The following is an 18,830-nucleotide window of genomic DNA, read 5'->3' as shown; positions in this document are numbered from 1 at the left end:
TACTACATAGTTTCACGTACCTTTAGATAGGTGTTACTCTTCATATTCTATTCTCATCATTAAACTACTTTGTTATCTTGGTAGTATTATATTCTTTTTATAATATTATTGTATCAAAGTTACCCGCTCTTGCCCGCGAAAATTTTTTGGTGGTTTAAACTATCAAATCACCGAACTGGTAAATCATAAAACAAAGTGAATTGAAATGATGAAAAATATCACTATAGTGACTTTTGAAAGTTTGATGCTTGGTTAAGAAGGTTGCCATTGCACTTCTGACTGCTCACAATGATTGAAAACAGATACTCCATTGAAGAATTACTCCAATTGAAACCTAGTGAAATCCAACCTGTAGATTTTGATGCTGTGGAATTTAGAGCCATCATTGAAAAAATCAAACAAGTTCAATTGTTGAAGGATGAAGAATTTGCTCACGGTGGCCATTTCAACCGTAGAAGATCGTCTCATCATTACCACAACATGATGAAACCAAAGATCAAACATAACAAGCCTAAATTCAAGACTGATGAAAACGGGTGGTCCACTTTGGATACTTCTGCCAAGGATGAATCTTCTGCTATTGAAGACGATGAACAATCATCTAAATCCAAGAAGGAATCTTCTCCAGGATCCTTCCATGAAGTAGTGAAAGTTAAGCCAAACAACAAGAACATCTCATCTTCGAGACCCGCAGATACCAAGGACATCGTTGCAGATAAACAGACTTTGAATTTCAATGCATTTGCTGCTTTAGAATCCGAATCTGACGACGAATAGACACCCCACTTTTACGATCTATGTAAACATACATATCCGACCCCTATTCAGATATATATATCCTGTATAGTTCTAGTATAACCTTCAAAAAAATATTTTCAAGACTCTAATAGTATGGTACTTTTTGTTATTCAATGAGCACTTGATAGGTTGTAGATATTAAGTTTTGATTAAAGAAAATTTATAAAAAAATAAAAAAATAATTAAAAATAAAATCAATTTTAAATAATGATAATATATTTGTGATTTATAATAATAGTATATATTATTAATGAATAAAATTTCACATTATTTTAGCGAGAAAAGCGGACGTGGCTTTTTAACCGAATTATATAATTTTATATTAACTCACAAAAAAAAAAAAAAAAAATAGAAATAAAGATTAAATCTCAAACAAACCTACTAAGGCCTGTCGTCTCTTTGAATTGTGAGATATCCGTAATAATGTTGAAACGGTTCCTCTATTCGTTGCTAGTGGTACAATTACTATTTTTAACAGTGCTGGGAGCTGATGATTACTACAAGATTTTGGGTATAAACAAAAATTACAAATATGAAAAAGAAATTAAATCTGCTTACCGTAAGTTATCCAAGAAATACCATCCTGACAAGAATAAGAACGATAAGGATGCTCAACAGAATTTTATTAAGGTAGGCGAAGCCTATGATGTGTTGGGTGATCCAGATAAAAAGAGACAATACGATCAAATGGGCCATGATGCCTTTGTTAACAATGCTCAACATGGCGGTCCAGAAGGTGGTCCAGGAGGCCAGCCCTTCCATGATCCATTTGATATGTTTGAAAAAATGTTTCATGGAGGAGGTCCAGGAGGAGGAAACCCATTCGGCGGCAATCCATTTGGCGGTGGCGGTGGCCAAAGAAGAGGCCCATCTTTGAAAGTGGAACAACAATTATCTTTGAAACAATACTACCAAGGGTTTGACTTCCAATTTGCCTTAAATTTACACGATGATTGTGATCATTGTCATGGGACAGGTTCTGAAGATGGTAAGACAAAAGTTTGTCCTGATTGTAAAGGTAGCGGTATTATTATCCAAATCATCAGAATGGGGATGATGACTCAACAGATTCAACAACCATGTGGCAGATGCCGTGGTCAAGGCCATCTAATCAAGAATTTCTGTAAAGTCTGTAATGGTGCTAAAGTTCAACAGAAATTAAAAGATTTTAAAGTGTATGTGCCTCCAGGTTCTCCAAGAAATCATGTAGAGGTTAAAGCTGGTCAAGCTGAAAAAAATCCAAACTACGAGCCCGGTGATGTTATAATTGAATTCAACGAATTGCCATTGGATAATTTAGGTTATAGAAGACGTGGTAATAATCTTTTCAGAACAGAATACATATCATTAAATGAAGCATTATATGGTAATTGGGAAAGAACTTTGGATTTCTTGGATCCTAAAAAACGTATCAACCTGAAACGATCTCCAAATGTCACCATTTATGATGGTGAAATAGAAATATTGAAAGGGTTTGGTATGCCAATTCCAAACAAAAAGAATAAATTCGGTGATTTATACATTGATTATAAAGTCATCATACCAAAAGGTTCTCATCATTTGAATGATGAGTTGTAATAATTCTTAGCTCATCATCTCAATTTAATTTACGTTTAATAATGCTGTTTTTTTTTTCTTTTTCTTTTTTTTTTTGTTTTATCTTAATGTTTTTTAGGTTTAATTACATATGGATGCATCATATTTTGTCTTTGTCTTTTTTTAGTAATTTCAATTTAGCCAGGTCCGCAACGAAATACATCAACTCCTTCAATTTTAAAAAAGATGAAACTTTTAACATTATAGATACATATATATGTATATATATATATATTTATGAATATTTATATACGTGTATCTTTTGATATAATATGAATAAGTATATAATATCTATGATTCTACCTCATAAGATGAATTAAAAATGAATGGAAATGTTATTCTTTTAAAGAACCCAAGAGAGTCTAATTCAAAAGATGACGATTATTATAAAATATTCGATAAGTATGGATATTATCCAAATTTTCTTCCTGTAATAACACATACAAATATTATCAATCAAATCGTCCCAGTTTTAAACGATTCGGATTATTTGGATGAATTACCTTTCATAATAGTTACTTCACAACGGGCATTAACTTTTTTAAATGAAAAAGATTTAAATAATCAATATCCAAGTCAAAATTTTGAAAAATTATTAAATAAACCAGTTTATACTGTGGGTCCTGCTACTGCTAAATGTTTGAGAAACCTAAAATTTAAAGATATTAGAGGTACTGAAACCGGTAATGCAGAAGCATTAGCCAAATTAATTATATCTGAATTAGATCAATATGATCTTACTCAAAAACCACTATTTTTAACAGGAGAAAAACATAAAGATACTATTACAAAGGCATTAAAGACTAAGTTCAATATATCAGTGGAAGAAATAGTTACATACAAGACCATATCTTTGGATGATAGCCTTTTGAGATTTAAATCTGTATTTAAACCAAACTCATGGATTATATTATTTAGTCCTCAAGGAACAAAAGATATTTTAAAATATTTAAATGATCATAAATTAAACTCATCACCATTCCATCTTGCTGCAATTGGACCTTATACTCGTGAATATTTGATTTCTAATGATTTAAAGCCTGATGTAGTGAGCCCTCATCCCGATCCAATTTCTTTGGTAAATTCAATCTTGACTTTTTAATTATCCAAATTTTTAAGATACATTTTCCTATAAATAACATCAACCTAAACTTAATATATGCATGACATTCAAATTTATATTATAAAATTAATTATTTATTTCGCTCATTTGATTATTTATTTCATATTTTTACCTTATTTTAAATATGGCTATATATTACTTTTATTTATTTTTTATTTATTTATTTACTTATTTATTTTTTTTTTATTTTTTTTTTGATTGTTTGATTGTGTGTTAATTGTTACATACAATAACTTATTTATTGTTTATAAATTTGGATATATATGTTTGTGTATTAAAAGACTAATATAGTTTCAAAAAGATTTGGATTATCAACTCTACATTGTTCACCTTCTAAATTAAATATTTCTACTTTTGGTAAGGCATAATATCCTTTCCTCATAGGAACAAAAATGATTTTAAATTCAGAATTACAATTTTTGATTCGTATTCTTTTTTTACCATGAATTAGCCATTCATTATTATTTAATAATTCAAATATAAATTCTTCATCATTATTTTGAACACCCCATTTGGATCCAATGCTTTCAATCTTAACTGTGTATGAAATAGGAACACCTAGTTCCACAGTATCCCTTATAGTTTCAGGGAAAAATTCCACATGGAATAATTGTTCAAACTCTGGTAATTGAACTGGTATATTTAATTGTTTTCCAACGATATTTTTGGAATAAGCAGCAACGTCTATATCTGATAGTTTAATTCCCTCTTCAATATCTCTTAGACATTTTAACATAACTTTAGAGACATTTAGTGGAATACCTAAATTCATAAAACAATTGTTCAACCTATTAATGTTAAGTATCTCTGGAATTAATTTAATTTTTTTAGATTTCTCAAAATCTTCAAAATCATATATTAATAATGGTAAAACTTCTCTTTCCCAATATAATTTCCATTTTTCAAACTGCTCATACCAAAGGATTTCACCACCTACTAATATTGCATCCGTTACTAGTAAATCCAATTGTTCCTTCAATGTATTATATTTCATAGACAATTTAAATGAATCATTGGAATCAAATTTTATTCCCTCAGGCTTAATACTATAACAGTTCAAACAATTCTCTATATCACCATCTGTCAAATATATTGGTTCACTTGGTTTATAATTACCAAATATTTTATATTTTTCATTATTTGATTTATTTGGTATTAAACTAGATTGATGTAAAACAATTGGTTCATGACCTGTAGAAACATTTAAGAAAAATTTGAAATAAAATGCATTTTTTTTGAAAATATCTTCAACAGATACAGATATTGGAATATGATTTAAAAATGATAAAATTTTAACTTCTGAATATTCGGTCTTAGAATCATCATCAATCAATGTAAATGTAGATTTTACATATAAGTAAAAAGTACCACCATTTTTATTTATATAATATTGAAATTTATGAACTAACTCATCCTTAGTAATTTCCATAAAATATTGTTTCTTTTTATTAGATAATGAAACAGGATATTTTTTTTCAAATCCATTCTTATTTGATGGTTCTTCAGGTAAATCGGTAGGTTCATCAGGCAAGACATCAATTTTAATATTTAAATCTTTGATTTTCTCAACATTTTTATATTTCAATTTAAATAAATATTCACCCAAAGTCATTTCAGTATCTTGTCGTATATCTACTTCAAAGTTATTTTCATTATATAATGGAACAATTTGTAAAATTGGATATGAAATTTTGTGTTTATTGAATTTAAATTTTTTTATAAAAGTAGTGTTTCCAATATTAACTTCACAACTCATGATCTTAAAATTTGCAAACGAAATAGAAGTTGAATATAATGTGATTTTATTAATATTTTTTTTTAATTTTACATTTTCTGTTTGGAAGATTAAAATATCATTATCTTCATCAAAATTATTGGGAATAACGTTGTGGAAAGTTAATATAATCGAATCAACATCTATTTCATCAGGTATTAAAAAATTATCAATATTAATATCAATTGAGTAAGTATTTGGTCTTGGAATATCAATTTTAGTACTGTACTTTATTTTAAAATAATGATCAAATTTATAAAGTAATGTGTCACTTAAATTTGTTAATGAATCTTTAAATTTCTCCCAAAGTTTTAGTTTTTCATCATTTTTTTGGTTCATCTTTAATATATTCAAATACGAATTACATAAGATTGTAGAAACTGGAACATTTGTGTTATCAATTTTCAAATATTTTAAATTTTCACATTTATTTAAAGAATCCACAAATACATTCAAAATTCCCAACCCAATTAAATTCCAATTAGAATTAGAATAATATTCATATGCAGATGTAAAAACGTTAATTGCTTTGCTATATTCTTTCCGTTGATAGTGAATTAACCCAATCTCTACAGATAAAAGATCAATTGTTCGATCATAATTTCCATTACACTGTGAAAAGATCCCTATAATTTTTTTTGTCAAATTCATAAATTCATCTTGGAATGAAGATTCGGTTTTATATAATGAAACAATATCACTAAAATTAGATTTAACTGATAAGGGATTATGAGGATATGATTTACCTACCAATTTATATTCAGTATTTTGTAATATACCTTGTAACCAACAATCTCTTTGGAATAGAAGCATTTGAGCTCTAATTTCAATATATAAAGGCGGTAAGGCAGAATTAGTGGTAGAAACTGGTAAAAGTGAGTTTGTTGTATTATTTGGCAAGTATATTTCATCTAAAAGTGTTAACAAACGGTCTAATAAATGATATTTAAATAATAATAAATTGGGATCATCTTTAAATTCTATATCAATATTTTTTATGAAGCCTTTTAATAATTTATAAGTTTTGTAGAATCTAATTGTTGTTGAAGGTTCTAAATGTAATAGTCGTATATTTTTTTGAAAAAAATATTTATTCAATTGGAAAATTGACATATCATTTTGCGAGATTAGTTTATCAATTGAAACAAAATGACCATCATTATTAAAGTTATCATCATTATCATTAGTATCATCATTAGCATTACTATGCACTTTCAATTTGAAAGGAATCTCTAGAGAACCCTTTAATAATTTTGATTTTAAGTGAGTCTCTACAATATCTTGAAGTAAATTCAATTGTTCATTTGCTTTATCTAAAATGTTAAATTCTGATAAAAGATCTAAGACATTTTCCCTTAAGATTAAAATATTATTCAAATTCTGTTCTGTTAATTCCAAATTATTTAAATGATTATTTAAAAAATTTAATCTATCTTCAAATATATCCAAGAGATAATTTTTCAGAGTAGAACTTAAATTATTCCAAAATTGCATCTTCTCATTAGGTGATTTGTAAACAGATTTAATTTCTAAAGTTTGAATATCTGGGAAATCTTTATTGAATTTTTCAATTAATGTAGTTGATTTGAATAGCGTTGAGTTGATTACTTCTGCATTGGAATATAATAGGATTATAGGCTTTGAATTCATAGATCGTAAGATTTTCTCCATGTTTCTATCTTCTTTATTTGATTTTTTTTTATTAAAATCTTCAATTATAGTAGAGTCATTACCACTTGAATGTAGATAGTTTTCTGGTAACCATTGGCGTATTAAGGGGCGCACTTTTGAACGATAATCATCAATTGATTTACATGTTACCACTAGAAATTTAATAAAAGGCTTGGAAACTTGAATCATTTTTTCATTTGAATTGGTTTCAGTCAATAATTTCACTGAAATTCGATCAATAGTCTTTAGGTTCCCATCTGTTGATTTCCAATGAACGTTGCTTAAATCCAGTACTTTTAAAAACTCATCTTTAACAGCATCAAAGGTATCAAAAGGATCAAAATAGCTGATCACAACACCTTGTGGCATGATTACAAACGAAGGAATGGATGGTTTTTTTATTGGGGTGTTTAATTGGATCTACTGGTAATGACGTTAAATGGATATTATGTATTACAACAACAACAACAATACGCTCCGATAATTACCCTTAAGAAGCATGTAAGTTTAGTGTTGAATCATGTAAGATGCCTTTCTATTTACTAAACACTTTATGAATCTAACTAGTCTTCAGATGTAAATCATAAAAAATAAAAACAATTAATTATTATTATTGTCATTTTTCAAATTCTAATAATGCCCGGGTAACTTTCTGTGTCATCAAATATTTTAAAGGAAATTATAGTATGATGAAAAATAGAAAATACAAGAAAAAAGAGGTGAAGTTTTGCTTTTAATAATGAGAATCTCATTTAAGAATTTAAGATAGTATTGCTTTGTATTATTATTATTATTATTATTATTATTATTATTATTATTATTATTATTATTATTATTATTATTATTATTATTATTATTATTATTATTATTATTATTATATTGTTTTTTTATTTGTTATTATTCTTAAAATATTATACTTTTCCAAATCAAAAAAAATATTATATAATATTCAACTTAACCCTTCAATATTAATCTTTCTTACTGAAAAAATGCTATTACCTACTAAAGAAATATTTATTAAGACTGTAAAACCATTAACTCATATATTTTGTTTTGTAAATATATATTTACCGTGGTTTATAATATTTACATATGCTTAATAATTTCAGTGACACCAAAGATACGACGCGAAAATTTTCCAAGATTTGTGACACGGGCTATCGAAAAACAAAAACAAAAATAGAAAATTAGAATTAAATACTGATATTATTTGAAGATTAAATCGATGATATATGTAAGGGATAATTATAAGGGTCCCGACTAGTTCATAAAGGCGGTACATTTATCATTATCTTACTCTTAATACGTGTTCTACAAAATTAAACACTCCATTGACTTTATACCTTTATTAAGAATCCCTATCTAGAGCAATTATAAAATGACAAAGGAGAATGATAGCCCTATAGATGATTTTAAAAATTTGGAGCAACCTGCAAAGGACATTAATCAATCTCCCATCGAAATAGATAAAACACTTAACCTTATAACTCCAGGAAGAAATATGGCTCGTTTTACATCTTTACTTGGCAACAGGAAGAATTCCGTATTAAGAAATTCCAATACTAATGATAACAGCAATAACATACCTTCACAGACATTGAATTATAGATCATTAAAGCCATTTTTATCTAAAAGTACAAATAGCCCACTGATAATATCGAAACATTCACGTTCGATAAAACATCCATATAATTCAAAACACATTGTAGATAAAAGACATGATTTAAATCAATCTAATGATAATAGCATTAAAGAAACTAAGCATACTCTATCATGGTTGAACAATTTTGTAAACAAATGTAAAGATACTCTTAATACATCCAAAAAAAATGACACTTATTGGAATCAATATTTTAATAAAAAGAAGCATCAAATTAAAAGATTAGAAGCAGATCAAATGAAAAAATTTAATTTTGAAAAAAAAATGGTTGATAATTTATTAAATGAAAAAGATGAACCTATACTTGATATGCAAGAAGAGTCTGAAGAAGATTCGTTGCAAGAACTAGAAGTCAGTCATATTAATGAAAATAGAGAAAATGTGTCTTCAATGACACATGCAGATATCTTTAATCGAAAAAATTTGGATGGGTCTTTAGAAGATATAAAGAATTCTTTAGAGACACATATTGTTGAAGGATCAACAGATGAATCTATCGAGGCGAACCAAAATTTTTTTAGTAATAATAAAGAAATTGATGTTGAAGAACAATCACAAGAGAGCCATCAAGAAGATCATGAATATGCACAAAAAAGTAATGAAAAGGGTCAATACACTACTGAACAACAATACTGTGATGAAATTGATGAAAGTAGCTCAGAGTCTTATCTAGAGCTTAATAGAGATGTTCTTTATCAAAAATTACAGCAATCAGAAATTGAAGAATCAATGGAGGAAGATGATCTAGAAGAAGATGAAATTTTCCAAGAAGATATGGAAGATATGGACCAAGAAGAACCTCTACAAAATAATAATGAACAACAACAGCAGACGGGTTCTGCTCCAGTACTTTACAATAATGGAAATATTTTACAAGTTGAAAAAGAAGAAAATTCATATGAGCAAGATGAAAACTCGTACGATCAAGAGGAGAATTCTGATGAAGAAGAAGATAATCTATATAAACAAGAACATTCATATCAACTAGAAACACAACCTTTGCAATCACAAAACGATGATTGCATAATAATATTATCAGATGAAGATTCTAATGATGAACAACAACAACAAATAGAACATCACGCACCTCAACAAGTAACTTATTCTTCGGATTATAATGAAGAGCAAGAAGAAGATGATAATGATAATGAATTGTGTATGAGCGAAGAATATGAGCATCATAATTACACAAATATACCTAGAGATTCAGAAGAATATTATGAAAAGCAAGAGGATATGAAATATCAGGATGAGAACGATAATAATATTAATAGTCAAGAAAATAAAGATATGTTAGAAATGAGAAGTTATATCAAATCTAATTCATTGCCATTTGATAACAATAACGATAATTCTAATGTAAATAATATTCATAATATTGAAAATGTTACGGATAGCTTAGCTTATGAATCACATGCAAATTATAATGATAATAAAGCATATTCACCTCATAAATTAATGGCTTCGACAAATACTGGATCAGTTGCTTCATTTGATATTTCACATCACAATAATGAAGAAAATGAAACTGATTATTCAATTATTGCCACAAAATCTGTGGATAATGTAGGACTCATTGAAGCTTCAACTTCAAAAATTACTACTACAACAGCTGATATTACAGCATCCAATACGAATGATTTTGATGATTTTGATACTGCAAATAATTTCAGTGAAACTAGTGGTCATGGAGATGAAGGAACTGATATTGAACATGAAATTAGTGAGGGCCGTTTTGATAGCGATTTTTCTAATGAAAATATGAACTTGCCAAATAATTTATTCGATTATCAAACAATTGCGATGAATGTTGTGGATCAACTGTCAAATAATGCGGCAACTGTTGATACAATTCATACTTCAGATGTTAGTTCATCATCAGAAAAAAATAGTGAACAAAATGAAAATTTCAACATACATCCAAACAATTGCACTGATTTAAAAGATAATTGTACTGCTGAAAATAACATTAGTTTTGAAAACTGCAAGCCAGATGTTGAAATTGATGTTGAACCTGATTGTGTAGAAGAGCTTGATGGAAATACACAAGAGTATTCAATAAATCAAACTGACAAAAATACCTTTTCGAATAATGTTTCTATGGAATATGGTTTCGAAATTGAGGAAATTGATATTAGCACAAATAAAAAATTTGAAGATGCTAACAATAATGAAAGTATCTTAAAGAACAGCAGTTTACCTTTAGAAACTGAAGAGACATATAATACTTGTAACTTTCAACCTTCAACCTGTAACGATAAAATTGTAGATATAAGTTCTTCTAATACTTCAACATCAGATATTAATTCTGAAGAAATAACTTCAACTTCTTTAAATGCTAAAAATGAATTTCAAAAAGAACCAGAAAATATCACACATATTTCCCATATTGATGTATCCACTAATAAAGATTCTGAATCCGATGATGAAGGCTTTTTTAGCTTAGCTAATTCATCAATAATATCCGAAACTTCTAAGCTACCGTCTATTGAAAAGAAACAGCAACCATCTTTATTAAAAAACTTGTTTTCCTCCAAGAAAAGCTTAAAGCCATCATCAAATGATTCAAATACTGGAAACTCTACATTTTCGGAGACGACTATTTATCATTCTTTTAATTCTGAATCTGATGACCTTCAATTATCAAACAAAAGAAAACGTCATATCTTAGATGACTTAAATGATGATAATATTAAGCCTACTAAGTTATCGAAATATCAAGTTATCATTTCAGATTCTGTCTATAATGAATCTTCTGAATCTTTGGCTATGCATGATAGTAAAATTATTGAACAAGAAAATTCCTATGTTTCCCCATTTGATCAAAACCCATTTTCCTTTTCAACATTTTCAAATTCGTTGCTAAAGAATACCTTAAAAAAATTGGAAGAAGAGAAACCAAAACCACCATACGTCTCTCCATTTATTGAAAATCCATTTGAATCAAAAGATGCTGATCAAGATATCCTTAAGATGACTTTAGCTGCATTGAAATCACACAACGAAGATGTGTTCAAGGATAGCAATAACGTCCAAGAACCCAATAATGAAAGCATAGCTATAAGTAATTCAAAAGCAGCACCTACTTGCATCAATCAAACTAATGAACTATCTACTACTAAAGATACTGCTAGTCGTAATTCACGAACATTTGTGGAGGAGAGTTTCCCACTAGAACATAGTATACAGAAATCTTCTACGGAAACTATTCAAGTAAAGAGTTCTTTTGAACAGAAACTGGAAAGTGAACAGAGCATTGATCAAATAGATATTTTAACAAATGGCAACTCTCCTGAGGAGGACACTAAATTAGGGGAATCATTCACTACTGCGATTGATCTAAGTATTGTAGATAACAAGGCACCCTTATTAGAAAACAAAGAGATCATATCTCCATCAACTGAATTAAAAGAAGAGATAGAAATTACATCCTTCGATGCAAGGCCTATTTCCACAACCAAGACTGATAAAATTGGTAAAGCGTCAAAAGACTCAACTACGGATGACGAAGAAAGCATTACCACAGGAGCATATACTAGTGCACTTGAACAGACAGATACTAAAAATGATATATCTAATATTAATATCACAAAGGTACTACCTACTGTAGATAAAGAAATATCATCAGAGGATTTTCAAGAAGCATTATCAAATCAACAGTTGCAAACTGAGATGTATACAGCTTCATCCTTGGAAAATAGTAATACTAACATTGAACCTAATGATGAATTAGCTGCTGCTGAATCAACACAAACTAATATTTATGAGATACCCAATCTAGAGGAAGAAAATATCTCTCTTAATACTCCGAATCCTATCTCGGATATATTAATCACTCAAAGAGCGTTATCAAATAGCAATATCATTCAAAAATCTCAAAATGAAATAACTGGAAATAATACAATGTTAAATAATCAAAGTGCTTATTTTGAGGCAAATACTGAATTTTCAGATAATAGCAATCTATCAAAATCTAAGAACGAACCTCATACAGCAAATGACACTGCTGACTTGCTTGAAAATTCGAATCAACAGACTACAAATCAGATAAGCCCATTAGATAATAGGAAACCAGATATTATTGCTATGCGTAAGAACACATCAGGTATTAACGATAGTCAAGGTATTAATTTTTCAAAGTCAGAAGTATTCCACACAATAGAGGATGTAGACCCTGAAGATAATTTGGTTTCTTGGACTAATAGTGATGATATAAAAGAGTTGTCTAGTAGTAAAAAATCGAATATTCCTCGAATTGAAGATACAGATGCTAGTTTGTCAAAAAAGTCAGAAAGTGAATCATCTTTTATTAATGACGTTCCAGTTTTGAACCTTGACTTTAATTCACCTGACTTAAATAAGCCTTCCAGCAGCACTTTAAAGAAGGAAGAGACCACAAATGACTCACCTGTTAATACTTTCGATATACCTTCAAGTAACACTAATATTAAAACTGAGATTGAAGTTATTGATATTGAAAGCTCGGATTCTGAAGCACAGCAAGAATCTGATAAGGATATCAGAACGAGATCTATTAAACGTATAACATACGAGGCAGCAGATAAAGCTAAGCAACTATTATCTGCTATCCCTAAGTTTGTTAAGAAAATAGATGGCATGGATGAAATAAATGACGAGAAACAGAATGATAATGATATTAATATATCCTATACTTCTGAGCATGTAACAAACGGTGGTTCTAATATCACTAATGCTACTGATTCTGGTGAGATTCATAAAAGGTCTGCTCTTTTGAACCACGGTTCAAATATACATACAGCTGACAAAGAAATTATCAATCATCAAGCTGAAGAGGGTGCTTCTATATATCATGAAGCTTCGGATACTTTACAAGGTAATTCTGAACATACCAATACTGATGTACCTATAGGAGAACAAAGTGAATCGGTTTATAAATTTAAGAATGATGAATCTTCAAGCTCTCATGACGTCACTGTCTTCACTTCCTTTGATAACAAATATTCCGGTGCAACTGTTAATACAAATGACAATAACGCTGAAGGAACATCAGAGAACATGGTACCACATTTAAAAAGATCAGACTCTAACATCACAAGTGATATACTATTAAAAGAGGAATTAACACCTAGTTTAAGGAATAAAACAAAATATAAGTTAAATGTTGATGGTGTTGATAAGTCAGTATATTTCGATGCAGATCGTTCCCATCTTTCAAACGCTCAACTAGACGCAGCATCCTCTACTAAGGAAAATAGTATAATTATTGATGTTCCTAATGAAAATATTGATAGAACTGTATATCATGACTCTAATGAGGAAGCTGGCTTGAATACTCGCTCTAATGGCAATACGCCTATAGAAAATAATAAAAGTATGAATGAAACAATTTACAATGATGCTATGGACTTCAATAAGTCGTCTAACATTGATAATTACAAAGAGGAGCTTCACCATGCCAATAACGATAACATTCTTTCTTCTGAAACTTTCAGAGATCCAACAGGTCCGAGCTTAAATGATAAAACTCCCTCTGTGTCAGCAGCAACTAAAATGGCCCCGTTAAATGCAAATGAAGTTCAGCATATATTAAATGATGTTTCCAGATTAAGAGAACTTTCAAATCAAGTGCAAAGTGGTGAAATCGATGGAATATTTAACAAACCTTCCTTAAATTATAAAAATAGTCAATTGGAAGATGAGACCACAAAATCTGAACTAAATGAAAATGATGATACCAACATAGAAGCACCTCTAAGGATTGTATCGGATACCAACTTAGAGGTTACTTTACATGAGATTCCTGAAAATAGTATAAATGCTTCGCTAGTAAATAATAATAATAATACGAATAAATATACTAGTTCCAAAATAGATGAAGATAAAGAGATTTCTATTGTTAAGAGAGTTACAGCAATTGATCAGATTTTTGATGATTCTAATAGGGTTTCATCTGAACAGGAAGAAGGAGATGCTAGTATTCATAAGTATGAAAGTGAAAATGACTTTAATGGTGTTCAATTGATAGAATCGACCCATTTAGAAAATAGCGAAAAGGAATGTATGAAAAAAGAAGGAGAATATGAAAAGAATTTTGATTATAATCATAATATTATTGGTCAAAATAACGTTGCTCCTATTAATGAAAGAGATTCGACTCTACAAGAAATGGATATTCATATTAACGAAGGAGTAACATTGGTTCCAGAAAATAATATTCCTGTTAAAGATGAAACTAATAGAGATACTTTAGTAATAGAAAAGGACACACCCGTTATAGAAGAAGAACTGTCGGATAAAAAAAGAGATAATTCTGTTGTAGACGATGCTATTATTGCTAAAGAAAGAAGAGATTCCACTTTAGAAGAAGATATTCAGGTAAAAGAGAATATTATACTTGTTCAGGAGGATCTTACTAAGTCTCAGATTGTTTCTATTGAAAATAAAGAAACTTCAGATGATCTGGCTGCACCTGCTAATGAGCAGAGTATCTCATCAATTAAATCTACTCCAAAGAGCACACCTGTTCCTTCACCAAGAAAATCATCACGCAATTCTTCAAAACTAGTTGAAAAAGAGGATGAAGAAGAAGAAGAATCACGCCCTAAGCGTAATCTAAGAAGTGTAAAAAAAGCTAGACGTTCACAGAAACCTAAAAAGAAGACTGTCAAGAGAAAGATTACAGAAGTTGATTCTGCTAGTTCTTCTGCAGCTAGTACCCCTAAAAAGGCAAGAAATACAACTAAGAAATCAAAAGCTGCTACTACTGGTTCCAAAAGATCTATGCGTTTACGTAAGAGAAAGTAATGCTTTAGCAATTTCTATTCATCAAACTTTAGTTTATTGCGTACATTTTTATTAATTGTCATTTTTTATAAACCTCTCCTATGCCTGTTGACTTTATAATTGTGTTTTTATGTATTATTAATTGTTGTTTGCTAATTGTTTTTACTTTTTAAATCTTCTAAATATCTTGAAGTGACGTATTATTTTACTATAATTAACAGTGTTAAAAAATTGCATCTTTCTGGTTTAAATCATGATTTTTTTTCCTATCTTGTTAGCTTATATTTTATTCGTAAATCTTTCCGGTATATCCTAAATCTCGTACAAATGTCGTTAAAGGATTTTCACATTTTAGATGAAATATAAATATAAGATATAAAACAATTGGTAAAAATAGCGGTGCTTAATGTCGCTATTCTATTAAATATTAGGTTTTATGTTACAAAATAGAATAATTGACTAATGAAAGAGACTGTTCGTGCTTTCTCTTCACCAGGAAAGGCATTTTTAGCTGGGGGTTATTTGGTATTGGACCCTACCTATAAAGCTTATGTAGTTGCAGTTTCTGCTCGAATGCATGTGATTGTTACTTCATCATTTCAAAATACTAAAAATACTGATACTGTTAAAATTGTTGTAACAAGTGAACAATTCAATGGTGATACATGGTCCTATGTAGTTGATTATAACAATTCAAAATTTGTTAAAGAGATTAATGAGAGGAACAACCCGTTTATTGAATCGGTTATTACCAATATTTTTGCATATTTTAGTACAGACTTAACGGAAGTTCCTAATATTTCAATTAAGATATATTCTGATCCTGAATATCATTCTGCAGAAGAATGTATTCAAAGGACAAATGGTATTCTGACCTTAAATTATTTTAATAAGCCAATTAATAAGGTTGCCAAGACAGGTCTCGGATCTTCAGCATCTCTCACCACATCTCTTATGACTGCTCTATATTCAGTATTGAAATCATCCTTCGATATCAATTCAGCAGATGATTTAAAAAAAATTCACAATTTGGCTCAGGTTGCTCATTGTCAAGCTCAAGGTAAAATTGGTAGTGGGTTTGATATTGCTGCTGCAACGTTTGGTTCAATTATATATAGGAGATTTGACCCTAAACTGATTAAAAATTTACCAAATCTACAAACTAATTTGAAGCCATATAGCTCCAGTTTAAGAATTCTAGTAAATGAAGTTAATTGGAATACAATTTCTGAAAGAATAAAACTTCCAGATAGACTAAGATTGGTAATGGGTGATGTTAATTCTGGTTCAGAAACGCCGAAGCTAGTATCAACAGTTCAAAAATGGTACTCTGATAATGAAGCTGATGGATTTAAAGTCTATCAAAATATTAATAAGGGTAATATGGAATTTGTCCAAAGTTTATCTAATTTAAATGAAATTTCCGTTAATAACCCCGACTTATACAAACAAATTATTGATGAAGTTTCCACAGATCACTCAGCTATTGAAAAATATACAGATATAAGAAATATTAAAGACTCAATCCTAACTGTTCGCAAAAATTTTAGGTATATTACCAAGCAGTCAGGTGCAGAAATCGAACCACAAATTCAGACAGAACTTCTAGATAATTGTAATAAGTTAAATGGCGTTTTAACATGTATGATCCCTGGTGCAGGTGGTTTTGACGCAATTGCAGTTATTACAACTACTGGCACTAACTTAACTAAACTAACCCAAGGTAAGGAGGAGTTTAAAAACGTTAAATGGTTAAATTTAAGACAAGCAAATTATGGTCTTCAGGAAGAAGACCCAACTATGTACGATAATATGTTATGATAGTTAAACTTCGAATTTTGTAAGAACTGAACTAGAATCAAACAAGGCTAGAATTGCATTATAATTCTAAATAAATCTGTTCTATTTAAATCGTCCTTTATACTTGAATTAATCAGTAAGAAATTACACGTTCATTAATTATAGTATACAGCGTTATATAATATTCATTCATTCATGAATACTAACTTGATTTTGGAATGTTCCATATGTAATATAATATATATATATATCTTGTTACCAGTTTTCCAAGGGAATTCATGCATAATGTTTTAAGTGGAATTTTATGGCGCAGTATTGTTATTTCTCTTGTATACACCGGCAAGTCCACCTTCAAATCTAGATAAAATTGTTTTAAATTTTGTATTATTTATCAGTTCATTTATTTTAATAACTTCAAAGGTTGGTTTTGTATGGAAATGTTTTTCTCGTGTATATCTATATTTTGTTGGAAGAACCCAATCTGATCTTCTATATGGTTTTTTAACTTTCGATACAAGTGATTCATAAAGTGGTTTTACATACCCATTTTCAATATCGCCGTTATTATCATTATCTGTTGTATTAGTTGTTGAAGGAGAATCTTCAGATTTCTTATTATCCTTTGAAGCGACAGACACTAACGAAGTTGAAGATGAATTTGGAGTTTCTTTATTGGAAACTTGGGATCTAGTAAGTCGTCTTCTTGGTTGGATTTTATTTGTATGATTGTTGGTGCTATTATTTTTTAAACTGTGTCTTGTTTCTTCAATATAATCCGCGTCAAAATTTGAATCCCTACAATCGATGATTGTATCTTTATATTCATTCTCCGGGATATTTTCATCATCATTAACATCATCGAATCCTATTTTTTTGTAATATATATTATGTTCCCTCCTCCTAAGCGCATCCATATCAACAATTCCAGCAGACGATTGTCCTCTTTTAAAAGTATTTAATAAATAGAAGTCGTAATAGCCTTCAAATTCATTAGGTTGTATATTTTCCATTAATTGATTTGATTTAATTTTTAATTTCTTTCTTCTTTCTTTAGTTTGTAGTAAAATATATTCAGCACTATTACAATTAATATCTCTTGAAATTTTTGTTTCTTCTAAATCCTCACTCTTATTATTTATTTCATTATTGATTAAATTATTCTCTTCAACAATTTTTTCCTTAGTATTCATGCTTGTCGAATTACTTTTATCTTCTTCCACTATATTATTTTTAAGTAATGTCCCTTCATTTGATTTTTCATTATGATCAACTTCAATATTTTCACCATTATTACTAGGTTCTTCTATATGTGTTATATTTGTGTTATTAGGATCATAGTGTGACTGGTCAATGGGCTCTTTAGTAGATGATATTTCTTCAAATCCTTCTTCATATGAAATCCCAGATGTTGAATTGGTTTCTGTAATCGATTGTAAATCTTTGATTAGCTGTTCTGGTAATAAATGATCTCTACTACAATTATTAGTATGCTCAGAAGATGAATTATTCTCAGAATGAAGTAAGTCTAGTTCCGACATATCGATCGTTTGTATATTTCTTTGGAAATATTAATCCAAAATTAGGTATATTTCGTTTTCCTTTCGAAAGATTAATATAAATTAATTGCTCTTCACTAAGTAATA

The 18,830-nt window shown here is 29.2% G+C and overlaps 7 protein-coding genes across 7 annotated transcripts; 5 read left to right on the top strand and 2 right to left on the bottom strand.

The window, feature by feature from the left end:
- Window positions 1-288: 288 nt before the first annotated feature.
- CAF20 (Caf20p) lies at window positions 289-777 on the top strand (the record flags this gene model as incomplete). The annotated part of the gene is made up of 1 exon (XM_004178662.1): window positions 289-777. One exon carries the CDS (start codon window positions 289-291, stop codon window positions 775-777), a length of 489 nt encoding a protein of 162 aa, XP_004178710.1.
- A 444-nt stretch (window positions 778-1,221) lies between these two features.
- On the top strand, window positions 1,222-2,376 carry SCJ1 (Scj1p; the record flags this gene model as incomplete). Its single annotated transcript, XM_004178661.1, has 1 exon — window positions 1,222-2,376. The coding sequence occupies one exon, from the start codon at window positions 1,222-1,224 to the stop codon at window positions 2,374-2,376; it is 1,155 nt and encodes a 384-aa protein (XP_004178709.1).
- A 340-nt stretch (window positions 2,377-2,716) lies between these two features.
- Window positions 2,717-3,496, top strand: HEM4 (uroporphyrinogen-III synthase HEM4; the record flags this gene model as incomplete). The annotated part of the gene is made up of 1 exon (XM_004178660.1): window positions 2,717-3,496. One exon carries the CDS (start codon window positions 2,717-2,719, stop codon window positions 3,494-3,496), a length of 780 nt encoding a protein of 259 aa, XP_004178708.1.
- A 295-nt stretch (window positions 3,497-3,791) lies between these two features.
- On the bottom strand, window positions 3,792-7,331 carry TRS130 (transport protein particle complex II subunit TRS130; the record flags this gene model as incomplete). The annotated part of the gene is made up of 1 exon (XM_004178659.1): window positions 3,792-7,331. One exon carries the CDS (start codon window positions 7,329-7,331, stop codon window positions 3,792-3,794), a length of 3,540 nt encoding a protein of 1,179 aa, XP_004178707.1.
- A 1,009-nt stretch (window positions 7,332-8,340) lies between these two features.
- On the top strand, window positions 8,341-15,408 carry ESC1 (Esc1p; the record flags this gene model as incomplete). Its single annotated transcript, XM_004178658.1, has 1 exon — window positions 8,341-15,408. One exon carries the CDS (start codon window positions 8,341-8,343, stop codon window positions 15,406-15,408), a length of 7,068 nt encoding a protein of 2,355 aa, XP_004178706.1.
- Window positions 15,409-15,849: 441 nt separating this feature from the next.
- On the top strand, window positions 15,850-17,208 carry ERG8 (phosphomevalonate kinase; the record flags this gene model as incomplete). Its single annotated transcript, XM_004178657.1, has 1 exon — window positions 15,850-17,208. The coding sequence occupies one exon, from the start codon at window positions 15,850-15,852 to the stop codon at window positions 17,206-17,208; it is 1,359 nt and encodes a 452-aa protein (XP_004178705.1).
- A 281-nt stretch (window positions 17,209-17,489) lies between these two features.
- Window positions 17,490-18,725, bottom strand: TBLA0B03440 (uncharacterized protein; the record flags this gene model as incomplete). The annotated part of the gene is made up of 1 exon (XM_004178656.1): window positions 17,490-18,725. The coding sequence occupies one exon, from the start codon at window positions 18,723-18,725 to the stop codon at window positions 17,490-17,492; it is 1,236 nt and encodes a 411-aa protein (XP_004178704.1).
- Between the last annotated feature and the right edge of the window lie 105 nt (window positions 18,726-18,830).

This window comes from Henningerozyma blattae, chromosome 2 (assembly GCF_000315915.1).
Source record: "Henningerozyma blattae CBS 6284 chromosome 2, complete genome".
In the NCBI taxonomy this organism is placed as follows: Eukaryota; Fungi; Ascomycota; class Saccharomycetes; order Saccharomycetales; family Saccharomycetaceae; genus Henningerozyma; species Henningerozyma blattae.
The sequence above is the reverse complement of the archived record's forward strand: the minus strand, read 5'-3'. Positions and strand labels throughout refer to the sequence as shown.